The 12,680-nt window shown below is 38.0% G+C and overlaps 1 protein-coding gene across 3 annotated transcripts in view; it reads left to right on the top strand.

The window, feature by feature from the left end:
* The window catches only part of LOC107734150 (zinc finger protein ubi-d4-like), a 15,380-nt gene that overhangs the window by 1,226 nt on the left and 1,474 nt on the right, over positions 1 to 12,680 (top strand). Inside the window, exons 2-11 of one of the 3 annotated variants that reach the window (XM_016546017.1) lie at positions 2,908 to 3,068; positions 4,977 to 5,084; positions 5,305 to 5,483; positions 5,600 to 5,692; positions 6,568 to 6,649; positions 7,497 to 7,538; positions 10,400 to 10,537; positions 10,964 to 11,095; positions 11,184 to 11,296; positions 11,526 to 11,607. In XM_016546017.1, coding sequence (XP_016401503.1) covers positions 2,908 to 3,068; positions 4,977 to 5,084; positions 5,305 to 5,483; positions 5,600 to 5,692; positions 6,568 to 6,649; positions 7,497 to 7,538; positions 10,400 to 10,537; positions 10,964 to 11,095; positions 11,184 to 11,296; positions 11,526 to 11,607 — 1,130 coding nt within the window. Of the gene's footprint in view, positions 1 to 2,907; positions 3,069 to 4,976; positions 5,085 to 5,304; positions 5,484 to 5,599; positions 5,693 to 6,567; positions 6,650 to 7,496; positions 7,539 to 10,399; positions 10,538 to 10,963; positions 11,096 to 11,183; positions 11,297 to 11,467; positions 11,608 to 12,680 lie in introns of those variants that run through there. The other 2 variants (XM_016546019.1, XM_016546018.1) reach the window with 2 other exon arrangements.

Here is a 12,680-nt window from a genome sequence, read left to right as displayed (position 1 = left end):
CTGCTGGCAGTTTTAGTTTCATTTTTAAAGTATCTTTTCAGTTATTTAAATAATTTAATTTAATATATGACAAGCTGCGCAAAAAATCGCGCGAATATGAACGTGGTTTTGCGCAGCTCGTCAGTGAACAACGCCTCTGTGTAGTTAATGCTGCTCCATGTGAAAGCACGCATGTGATGGAGATTTACCGCTGATTACAGAACCGGCTTTCTGACAAGATGCGCATTAAATATCGCATGCGATTTATCGTGCAGCCCTAGTCATGTACATATATTACGCGATAAGTTCATATATTGATTATTGCGACAGGCCTAATTTGCACATCAAAAAATCAAGAATTTGTTCTTTGTCACCATAAGGGTTCACGTCTATTAAATTAATCTATCAAGCAGTTTCAGTGAAATTGTCTGTGATTGGAACTAATAAAATACCATCCGGTCACATACTTTAACATCTTACACAATTTGTAGCATTCATTTTGCAGTATCAAACACTTACTCCTCCTCGGAAGCCCTGTTTAACACCCATTTTTAACATCTGTCTTGGTGATGCGATCTTAAGTGGTCAAGTGAGATGGGTTTCTGTTTCCACCTAGTTTAATAGGTGTCTCCTGTGACCACTAGTGATGTGATATATATTTCTAGGGTCATTTCTTTTTTTCCTAAACCAGTCAAGCGCAACCCCGCTCTCAAGTTGATTTTATTGGTCAACTCAATCACGCAGTCACCTGTAAATAAAAGTTCAGAAATTGCATTGGGTGGATGCTATCTATCAGGCACTGTTATTTTAGTATTATTCATATATTAGTTGATTATTATTTAATATTTTGAATTGAGTTTTTAATGTTATATATTTTACTTGTAGTTTCAGTCATTGTTATGTGCTTTTGTCACATTGTTTTCATTAGTTTTTGTTTTATTTTTTTAATATTTCTCTTTAGCTTCAATTTATTTTTATTTCCGTTATTTTAGTAGGGCTGGGACAATAAATCGATGCATCGCGATTCGTGGATCAATTCTGAGATTTTTGGAATGCATCGTGATTCTCTCTAAATCCGGGCTCACACTACAAGAGTTTTAAAATCCTAACCGATTATGAAATCTGGTTGCAGCACACACATAAGGAGAATCTTTGCAGATTATCTTCTCTCAAATCTTAAACATGCACACACTACAAGATTTGAACATCATGGCGCATCACACATTTTTTTTTCAGGATTCTTTGATGAATAGAAAGATCCAAAGATCAGCATTTATCTGAAATAAAAAGCTTTTGTAACATTATACACTATTCCATTCAGTATAATTTTTATTATTTTTTTGGGAAAGAAATTATAGAAATTAATACTTTTATTTAGCAAGGATGCTAGATCACCGTTATTGAAAAAAATTATATCGCGATACATATTGATATTGAATTATTGTCCAGCTGTAGGTGTAGGGTTACTATTCATGGTAGCATTGTGTAGGTAATCAGTGCTGTGACTGGCTCTGTTTATACCTGGTGTTAAAGGGGTCATGAACTGCCTTTTTTATTATTTAGTGCTGTTCTCTGAAGGCCACTTATAATGTTATCAAGATTTTTACATCAAAAAACATAATTTAGAAGTAATAGTCTATTTTCTGTCCTGTTTTGACCCCCTCATCTGAACGCTCTGTTTGAATAGGTGTGGCAAATTGTAGAGCTCAGAAGTAAACACCCACTGCTAAGATTGGCTACCAGTTGTATATGTTTGACAGCCTACATCCTTCACAGATGGACGCTGCTGTGATGTCAGGTTAAAAACTAAACAGACAGTGATGTAGAAGCAGGCGTTGATTTTCCTCTGCGGAAGTGGGGTTTAGCCACACTATTACGTCATAAAGTGGCACATTCCACAACCTGTCATTTTGGCAGATTGACTTCAATATAAGCTGTTTTTAGACTAACAAGAAAGTTTGAGTTCTGAAACTTGCAGGGTGTTTTTGTAGTACAACAACCTCTTATATGTCAAAAGATCAAGGGAATTTTGATTTCTCAGTTCATGACCCCTTTAAGATCTTCCACGGCTGAAAGTAAATTAAAAAAGCACATGCACATTCACAGCATTCATGGCTGTTTACGGTTGTGCATTTGTAGTCATTTTACAACGTGGCTCATCTGATACGGAATTAGTCTTAATGTTTGTCAGGTGTATAGGTTGTTATTTGTTGTTGTCTGGAAGGAATCAGGGTGCATTAGTGTTTACACCAATTCAGTGTGGTCACATTTCTGACTACCTCTGAATATGGTTTGAAACAGGACCCCATTTACACCTGGATTTAGAGCGGTCCATAAAGTGGATCTTAATAGCAGGTGTTCATGTGGTCAGAGTGTCTGGTTTGTGGAATGTGCTTTCCCTTTGAGCAAGAGTCTTTTGAAGCTGCAGCTCTGTCTTTTGGCGTCTTGGAGGCAGACGATCATCCCAGAGATGTTTTGTTGTCTGGGCTTTAAACCCCTCAGAGCTCTTGGTTCTAACACAGCAAAGCTTTAAGCTTTTGTTTCATGCACTGTGACATCAACGCCCGTCTGTGCTCTAATCTCATGGGCTTTAGCTAGCCTGTGCTCTCTCCGGGCCTCTTAGTGATTGCCGGGGTGATGGGCGGCAGCGGCACCTGCTAAGTGGCTGGAGTGAGAGAGTTACAATGACTGAGCTGCATGCCTGCAAGACCTCCTCCTGCTGCATACAAACACACACGGGTGGCTAAGCTGAACAGGGTTGAGCTAGTTTCAGGGAGGCAGTGGTAGGGTGTGTGTTGACACACTATCGCTTGTCGCTGACAAATGGCTTCTCTAGACTCTGTGTGAGTTTCAGAAAGCTCCTCTTGTAGAACTTAGATTTGATTCAGGCTGTTGCATTTATTGTAGGCCTTGTTTCTCTGTCTGTAGGCTGGGTGAGCAGTATTACAGGGACGCTATGGAGCAGTGTCACAACTATAATGCCCGTTTGTGCGCAGAGAGGAGCGTGAGGATGCCCTTCCTCGACTCTCAGACAGGTGTCGCCCAGAGCAACTGCTACTTCTGGATGGAGAAACGGCACAGAGGACCAGGTGGGACACACACACTCACTCACTCACTCACTCACAGTAATCTCTTTACAGAACTGAAGTGTTTTTTGTTTTTGTTTTTTTTTTAAGTGTTAAGTTGACACCAAAATTAGTTCAAACCAATACAATTGTTGTCAAAATATCAAAATGAGTTGATACCAATACAAGTTAATTATTAAATAAATAAAATTCTATTTTTTATAGAATTTTAATTATAACATTTAACTATATATTATTTTCATATGCATATATCTAAATACACGACTGTGCAGGTAGGTTTCTTCAAGCATCTTGGAGTTGCCACAATTCTTCTACATTTAGTCTGTCTCAGTTTCTTCAAGTAATCCCAGACGGACTCGATAATGGTGAGATCAGATCTCTGTGTGGAGCACTGGCTGTTGTCATACTCTGTGTGCATACAAAAATCTCACTGGATTATTACAACTAATGGCAAAAGGAATGTTTGTAAATGTAAACTGATAATTCCTACTGACACACTACAGCAGAAGATAGAAATAACTGGCTTAAAACCTTTTTTTTTTTTGGGTGAAAATACTAGTGGCCAAAGACTTTTGCACAGTAGTGTCTATTAACATGAATTTATGTAAATAAAATATTTCAAGTAAACAGAGTTTATATAATTATACAACAATATAATTAATATCTCTATATTTTTTATCTATCTACATCTACTAATAATATGTTATATATATACACACACACACACACACACACACATAAATTATTATAAATATTTCTCAAATAAGTAAATAATAAATTGGATTTACATTTTTTACAGTGTTTTTATGCCTTCCCTTATTTTCACATAAAGGCCTTTCCACACTGAGCGTAATGCGAAAATGTGAGACAAATCGCCAATGAATGGTGCTTTTTACACGGAGTGTGAAACGATTGATCGCCCTCTGCTAATTCATGTCTACACACATACTTGTAGCATTTTATTGCTACAAGTTTGATTGCATCATATAATAATTGCTGTTAATGGTGTTCATCGTCTGTTTGATTACGTCTTTAATTGATTTTTCCGTACATTTCTGCCATATGTACATCAATTTGACAGTCACCACTGATAAGCTACAACTAAATATATTGTAAAAACGTAATTTTCTGTAAAGCTGCTTTGCAACGATTTGTATTGTGAAAAGCGCTATACAAATAAACTTGAATTGCATTGAATTGAATACACGCTAAGTGGCGCTGACCAACAACCTCAGATATGTATCTTGTATATGGAGTTAACATCGTTCGCTGCTCAATACGCAGCATTAAATTAAGATAAAGTTTGGTTCTACACCAGAAACACAAACTATGTATAATGCTTGTTTTAAATGCTTTTATTAAATATACGGAATGGCTGGAGATATGATCACATGATTGACAGATCTGAACGTACTCTGACTCATAACACTCGCACACATGGAAGAAAACAGACAGTGCTCTTCAGATCACATAATTTAGTGGCAAATGAACAGAAATTATATTCTGTATAAAGAACGTGTGAATAAATCTGTTCTCAGATACTAATGATAACAAGAACTCCGCTTCCACTCTCTTCTCTCTTTTCGGTATTTGTTTACACTGGTTTTCAAAACAGCGCCACCACTCTCGCCCTTTTGTGCAACAGCAGCTGCTCCGGGCACGTGATGTAATCTCAAATCTGATTGGACGGCCCGTTTCATCGTGGAGTGACGGAGAAAAAATCGACACACATGGCGGAAAAAAATTCTCGCTTTTTCACGCCGCGAATAATCACGCCTGGTGTGAATAGCCCCATAGGGATCTATTGTTTTGATTCAAAAACGTCATCGTGCCGAATTTTCACGTTCAGTGTGAAAAGGCCTTAAGACATGACTTACTGTATGTATCTTTTTCATGCCTCTCTCCCCAAAGGTGTTGCCCCAGGTCAGTTGTACACATATCCAGCACGACGCTGGAGAAAGAAGAGGAGAGCTAACCCTCCAGAGGACCCTCGTCTAGCCTTCCCATCTCTAAAGCCCGGTACACAGCCACTCACTTCCTTGGTCTAATAAAAGTAGAGATATGTTATTTGAGGCTGTTTTTATGTAATTCCCTGTGTAGGCCATTCATAGATTTGTGTTTAGGTATTTGTTTCATTTTCCTGTAATTAAGTTTTAATTTAAGTTGTATGTTTTGATGACATTTCTGTCCATCTCTGTGCAGTTGCCTATGGATGTGAATGTGCGTATGTTTGTTTCAGAGCTGGATCTGGGGCTTAAGAAGGATGTTTTCTCCAGTGATGGCAGCAGCTTAGAAGCTCTTCTGAAGGGAGAGCCACTGGATAAAAGATCTGGATTGGAGCTCCGCACAGGGGAGGAGGAGCCCAACTCTACAGAGTACTCTACCGGGGGACTAAACCCCAGCAGCAGGATCCGTAAAGTACTGAGAAAACAGCTTATGATTTTGATTGGAGGTGTCACTGTTGTTGTTGTTTTTTTTAAATCTCACCTTGCTTAGTTATTCTGTCTGATTGGTTTTCACCCTTTTGTGTGTAGAGAATTTTGGAGCCAGATGATTTTCTAGATGATCTGGACGATGAAGATTATGAAGAAGATACTCCAAAAAGACGGGGAAAAGGCAAGGGAAAGGTGAACTCTTGATCTTCTAAACTTGCATGCATGTACAAAGTATGTAAACATACCTAGGGCCCTATCATACACCCGGCGCCAGGCGTGACGCAAGTGTTTTTTGCTAGTTTCAGCCCGACAGAGTGATCATTTTCACGTCCTGCAACACATTGTTTAAATGGCAATTGCATTTGTGCCCATGGGCGTGCTGGTCTGAAAACGAGGTGTGTTCAGGCGCATTGTTGGCGCGTTGCTATTTTGAGGCAACTGAAATCGACTGCGCCATTGACCTACTGAAACCTGGTCTAAAGTCAATCGTGCATTTTTTTTGTTATTTAAAGAGCGCGTTAGTAATATGCGCCTATAGGAGGGTGAACAACGCGCGTACACTACTTATTACACACACAGGGACACGCAGAAGAACACAAACATGCCAAATATTAAAAATGAAAGGATTACTATGTAAAAGATTATTATTGTGCCCTGTATATGGTCTGCTCACTCGCTGTAACCTCACGCACGAGCAGAACCTTTCTTCTCTGGAGAAGTGTTCAGTCTTTGCTCTTGCAAATTCTGCCATGTAAAAAGCGAATCCGCCATGGCGCGAGCACAACCAGCTTTTAAAGGGAATGGGAGATGAGACTCTGATTGGTTTATTGCACGTTACTCCCAAAACACACCCATTACTCATTAAGAGAATTGGGACAACCCTTTTAAACCATGCGGCGGGCGCGGCGACCATTTTTCCCGTCGCTAAAAGTGGATTCGGACACGCCCTAAGTGCACTTGCATCATGCGCTTTAGCCCATGCGCTTGGATCGTTAAAATATGGCCCCTAATTTGTGTTAGCAAAACACATCTAAAAGGATACATTTATGATAATATCGGTTTCACAGGGTCGTGGTGTCAGCAGTGCTAGGAAGAAGTTGGAAGCAGCAGCTGCTTTGGAGGATCAGGACAAACCGTATGCCTGTGACAGTGAGTTTCATACAGCATTCAAGGAAACCGCATGACTCTCACCAGCTGACCTCTCTGTGATCTCATCTGGAGATCGACTTCTTTTTGCTATAAATAGGCTGAGCTATACTGTAACACATCCAGTCACAATCAAAGATCTGTGTCACCCCTTCTCAGCATAGCTGGTCACGATGAGCTTCACCACATGAAAGCTTGCAAAAAGTACCAGACATTATCATTTGTGACCCTGGACCACAAAACCAGTCATAAGGGTCAAATTTTCGAAATTGAGATTTATACATCATCTGTGATGCAGATTGTTTTCATTTAAGGATAGGTACGTTATAAACTGCAAAAGAGATATTTTTCAAAAACCCATATGACCTGCTCTTTTAGACTGGTTTTGTGGTCCAGGGTCACATTTTTCCAGGTTTTCCTCATTTGACACGCTGAACTTGAATAATTTCTTAGTCAGCTCTTTATTGTCTACTCATGAAGGCCAGAAGTACAAAAAACTAAAAAATTAAGATTTTTGTTGAAAAGTTCTTTAAAAAAATAAAAGCATTCTCCTTTATACTGTATGCTGTAATTTACAAATCCCACATATATCCTGATTAAACTAGTAAGCTTAATTTTCTAAACCAGAGGACAGTTTCTACTTAATGTCCATATGGTTTCAGGTGTCATGTTGTTTTTTCATATTTCTGGTCTGGATCTCTATTCTCTGCCTTTGTGTCTTTGCCCTTAAATGTGTCATGATACTGTGATGCAGATGTTCTTTATGAGTTTATTTCTCCTGATTCTTGTTGTCAGTCTGTGAGTCTTTCTGTCTTTCTTTCTCCTTTTCTTTCTCTTTTCTCTCTTTCAGACACTTTCAAACAAAAGCATATTTCAAAATCTTCCGAAAGAGGTATCTTTCTCTCTTTCCATCTAGTTCTCCTTTCCTCATTCTCTTTGTCTTTTTCTTCTCCTTCCCCACCCGCTCATGTCTTGGTTTCCCTCTTTCTCTTTATTCTGTGCGCATTGCAAACATGATTTGTGCCTGACAAGAATGCACTGAACTTTTTTTTGAAACTAGGGGTTATTGATGGCTACATTTTACACATTCAACTACATTTTCTTGCATAAGGAAAACTGCCTGAACAGCGTTAAGTCTGACAGCTGCTTCACAGGAAGACATTTTTCCACAGAATTCATTTCTTTTTTCCCCCTAAAAAAGCTTTACTGCCTCTGGGCAATGTGAAATGTTCAGACACGTTCAAGCAGGTTGTTTGTGGCAGCATGGCTTAATATTACTTCCCAGACTGAGGTACTCTCATCGTGAACGGTTTGAAAATAACTTTATACTTACAACTGTCTGTTTCTAGCAGTTTACTCACATGCTTCATATGAATCCATATCAGCAGGGACCTGGTGATAAAATATTATTAGATTGGATTATTATTAGAATTTTTTTTAATAAGAGAAATCTCTAACGCTCACCAAGACTGCATTTATTTGATCAAAAAGACAGTAAAACAGTAACATTATTGCAAGTAATATTGTTACAATAAAAAAAAAAACTTTTCTATTTTAATATATTTTAAAACGTGATTTCTGATTCTTGAAATGAAAAGCTGAATTTTCAGCATCTATTACTCTAGTTTTCAGTGTCACATGATCCTTCAGAAATCATTCTAGTATGCTGATTTGGTGCTCAAAGAAACATTTAATTTTATTATCAATGTTGATATCAACAATAGAAATCTTTTGTAATAATGTAAAAACCTTTACTGTCACATTTGATCAGTTTAATGCATCCTTGTTGAATAGAAGTATTACTTTCTTTCAAAAAGAATATTACTGAACTCACTTTTGAACATTTGTGTATAACCATGTCTAGGTCCCAATACATCAATATTTCATTTTGTTTGTTTAGTATGTAGTTAATCAGCTGTGGTGCATTGCAATATTTTATTCATTTCACTTTCAACTGTATTAGGCTTCAGTGCTTTGTTCAATTATATTCTAAGCATGCAATTGATTCTACTGGACATTTCTCCTCCTCGTACACTTTCTCTGATTGGTGGTCAATCTCCTTTTTCACAAAAACATTTGTGAGAAACATTTATCTTAATTGGATATTCTTGTCATAGAATAATTACAATACTTTAAAATATAGTGTTTAAAGATATACATAGAAATTGTTTGGAATGTAAATTGCTTTTTATCTCCCTCTATTATTCACCTCTCTTTGTGCTTCAATACCTGCTCTGTGTTGTCTCTCTGTAACTCTCTCGTTTCCCAGTTTTTTATTTTGCTGCTTGTAATACTCATCCTTCTCTTCACCTCCAGGTCGCTCCTTGTTTTTCTCATTCCTTTTTTTGAATAGAGTGAAATAGTGACTCTGCTTTTATGTTGCCAAAGGACTTATTACTCCCATTTCCCGAATGTGTGATACTTATGATATTAAAGTGCCCCTGTTATGCCATTTTGAATATTGCCTTTCATGCAGTGTGTAATGTAGCTGTATGTGAATGCAAACGATCTGCAAAGTTGTAAAGACGAAAGTGCACGATAAATAAAGTTATTGTCTCACAAAAGAAAGAATCGACTCTGAACAGCCTGAACGGGTCGTTAGTAACACATTTGCATAATGGCCGCCTATGTTCTACGTAGGCCGGCCACGAACAACGTGACCCGCTCTCAAACACGTAATTTTACTGACGACTGCTTCTCTAATCTCTGTGAGTTCAATGCGGGATTCACAAAACGCTTGCTCTTGAAAGATGGTTCAGTACCCAGTTTATTTGGACCAGCTAGCGCTACTGAATCACAACTTGTAAGTATGATAAATAATAGATGTTTATATTTTCTATCGAGCATATTTTGAGAAAACGAAAGTGTTGTTTGACCTTGCATGCATGTAAACCTATTGTAGGAGACTCCCAAAACAATTTTAGGAATGTTAAAAATGGCATAATAGGGGCACTTTAAAGGGATAGTTCACTCAAAAGTGAAAGTTGTGTCATCATGCGCTTACTATCATGTTCCGACCAAATAACTTTCTAGTGTTGAAAACTAAAGGAGTTATTTAAAGGGGTCATATGATGCTATTTTAAAGATCATTATTTTGATCAACGATTTAACAGACTTTAATTGCAGTGTTCTTAATCTTTATAAGTTAGTAGTACTGTTCGGGTTTACAGTGTGGGGGCGTGTTAGAACGAGCCGTTTTAGGTAGGCGTGGCTGACTCTTAACTTTTATAAAGAATATCTCTTTGGATTTGAGACTTTAGTCTTTGCAACTTTACAGATCTTCTTTATGCACCAAGAGCTTGTAACACTCCAAAGAGAAAGGAAAACTTGAAATCGCATCATATGACCCCTTTAACAATGACCAAGCTGCACTTGTTCATACAGTGAAATTGGCCAGCTATTGTTGGTCACTATTTGCTTTCACTATATTGAAAAAAGGGCACTTGGTTCTATGCAAGGAAATAAGTCATACCATTTTGGAACGACATGGCTGATGTTCATTTTGTGGTGAACTATTGCTTTTATTTGAGTGGAACATATTGGGCGATCTTATTAGCAAGCATATTAACATTTGCCATGCTGTTGAAGAATGAGCATCAGGAGAGCCAGGAACGGTGGAATGACCTCTCATGCATGAGAGTGCTTTTAGTGTGACGCAGCAGTGCCCCATGTGCTGAAGTACAGATCATGTTTCAGTGCATAATGACAATTACAGGTGCTTATAACTTGTCATTGTACTCTGTATGTGTGTAGTCTGTGGGAAGCGCTATAAGAACAGGCCTGGTCTCAGTTATCATTACGCCCACTCTCACTTGGCTGAGGAGGAGGGGGAGGAGAAAGATGAGATGGACATTCGCGAACCAACTCCACCCCTACAAGACGAACCGAAGAGTAAGCAATTAATCATGCTTCTTGTTGCACAGACCCTGGTAGCCAAATGAACAGAGGCCATTTAACTGTCACTTTGAGTGACATGTTTTACACAGTGTTTTGCAATAAAACTAAAAATATATTTCTTATAAACTGTAACTGGCTGGCACAGTGTAATTTGCATAAGTATTGACAGTATGACTTTATTTCGAAACCATGTGAAGTGCTTTGCCTGTCTTCTAAGGTAGCGTCCTAAATGAAACCTCATAAGTGGGCAATTTGGAATGCTCGACGAAGGCAGCATCTCACAGGATTTTAAAATGCCATCAGCGTAATAGTTTTAAACAAATGTTTCAGCTTCTAGGGGCAGTGTTGGATTGTGTCATTTTCATTGAACTCTATGATTGATGCTAGGAGTTTTCTGTTCTCTTTCTGTCTCTCGGCCAGCTCCTAAGAAGGGGCCAGACGGTTTGGCTCTGCCGAACAACTACTGTGATTTTTGTTTGGGAGATTCTAACCTGAACCAGAAAACTGGCCAATCAGAAGTGCTCGTGTCCTGCTCAGACTGTGGCCGTTCTGGTAAAACAGCCACACACACACATTCACCTGCTTGCTCTCTTTGGATTTTTCTTGACCAAATTATCATTGATCTGTTCTCTATTCTCAGGTCACCCCTCGTGTCTGCAGTTCACTCCAGTAATGATGGCTGCTGTGAAAACCTATCGCTGGCAGTGCATTGAATGCAAGTGCTGTAACATGTGTGGAACCTCAGAAAATGATGTGAGTTTGTTTACCTCTATCTAGACAAAAGCATTTAAACTGCCTTAATCTCTTAAGCACTAGGTAGTATTTGTTTTCTAAAACAATGCTTGAGTTATCAAAGAATATCAAATTTAAAAAAGAAATTTACTTAACCTCCTCAGTGAAAACTAGTCCTGTTCTTTCTCTCAGTTCATTATGCATCCTTATTTGGATTCTCTGTGAAGTAGTCTCACATGCTTTGCCACAGGACCAGCTGCTATTCTGTGATGACTGTGATCGAGGTTACCACATGTACTGCCTCTCGCCCCCCATGTCTGAACCTCCTGAAGGTAAAGCAACATTCAGTAATACACACATCACTGTTAAAGTTTTGGAGTCATATATTTTTTTATTTATTTAGCAATGATGCATTAAATTGATTTAAAAAAAGTTACAGGTAAGACAAAATGTTTCAAAAGATTTAATTCAAGTTGCTTTGAATTAAAGAGTCCTGAAAAAAATGTATCAGGTTTTTAAAAAAAAAAAATTTAAGCAACTCCACTGTTTTTAACAGTAAAAATAAGAAATGTTTCTTGAGCACCAAATCAGCATGTTAGAATGATTTCCCAAAAAATCATGTGACACTGAAGACTGGAAAAATGACTTCTCAAGGCTGGAGTAATGGCTGCAGAAAATTCAGCTGTGCCATCACAGTAATAAATTACATTTTAAATAAATAAATACATAATAAATAAAAAAATTAAAAAACTAGTTATTTTAAATTGTAATATTTCACAGTATTCTTGTCTTTACTGTATTCATGCAGCCTTTGGTGAGTAAAAAAAATCTTACCAACTCCAAAATTTTGAACAGTAACCTATGCTTATCGAAAGACATAGAATTGTCTTAAGGCTGGAATATACTACAAGGTTTTTGCCCCGATTTACAGACTGGACAAGTTGATGCTAGTTTTACAAAGCTAGAGCCAGATTTGAGATTTCACAGAAAATCACGTAGTGTATGATGATCGCAGACTTTTTGGCTGTTGGGGGGGCGCGAGTGAAATTAGACAAACTTGGGGGGGGCTCATGTCCTAAAAGGTTGAAAACCCCTGGTTTAGTGTATGATGTTTGATGCCAGTTTTTCCTCTAAGTATTTACAAATTCGGCAAGTTGTATGATGCCTAGCGTTTTTAAAATCTGTAAGATATTAAAGGGGTCATATGATGTTGCTAAAAAGAACATTATTTGGTGTAATGAAATGTTTATGCGGTTTAAGGTTCAAAAAACATTATTTTCCACATACTGTACATTATTGTGTATATACCTTTCTGAAACGCGTCGATTTTTACAAAGCTCATCGGTCTGAAAAGCGAGGTGTGCTGTGATTGGCCAGCTATCCAGTGCGTTATGATTGGCCGAAT

Source organism: Sinocyclocheilus rhinocerous, unplaced genomic scaffold (assembly GCF_001515625.1).
Source record: "Sinocyclocheilus rhinocerous isolate Xijiao unplaced genomic scaffold, SAMN03320098_v1.1 scaffold1121, whole genome shotgun sequence".
Classification (NCBI taxonomy): domain Eukaryota; kingdom Metazoa; phylum Chordata; class Actinopteri; order Cypriniformes; family Cyprinidae; genus Sinocyclocheilus; species Sinocyclocheilus rhinocerous.
This window is presented reverse-complemented; position numbering and strand designations above follow the sequence as displayed.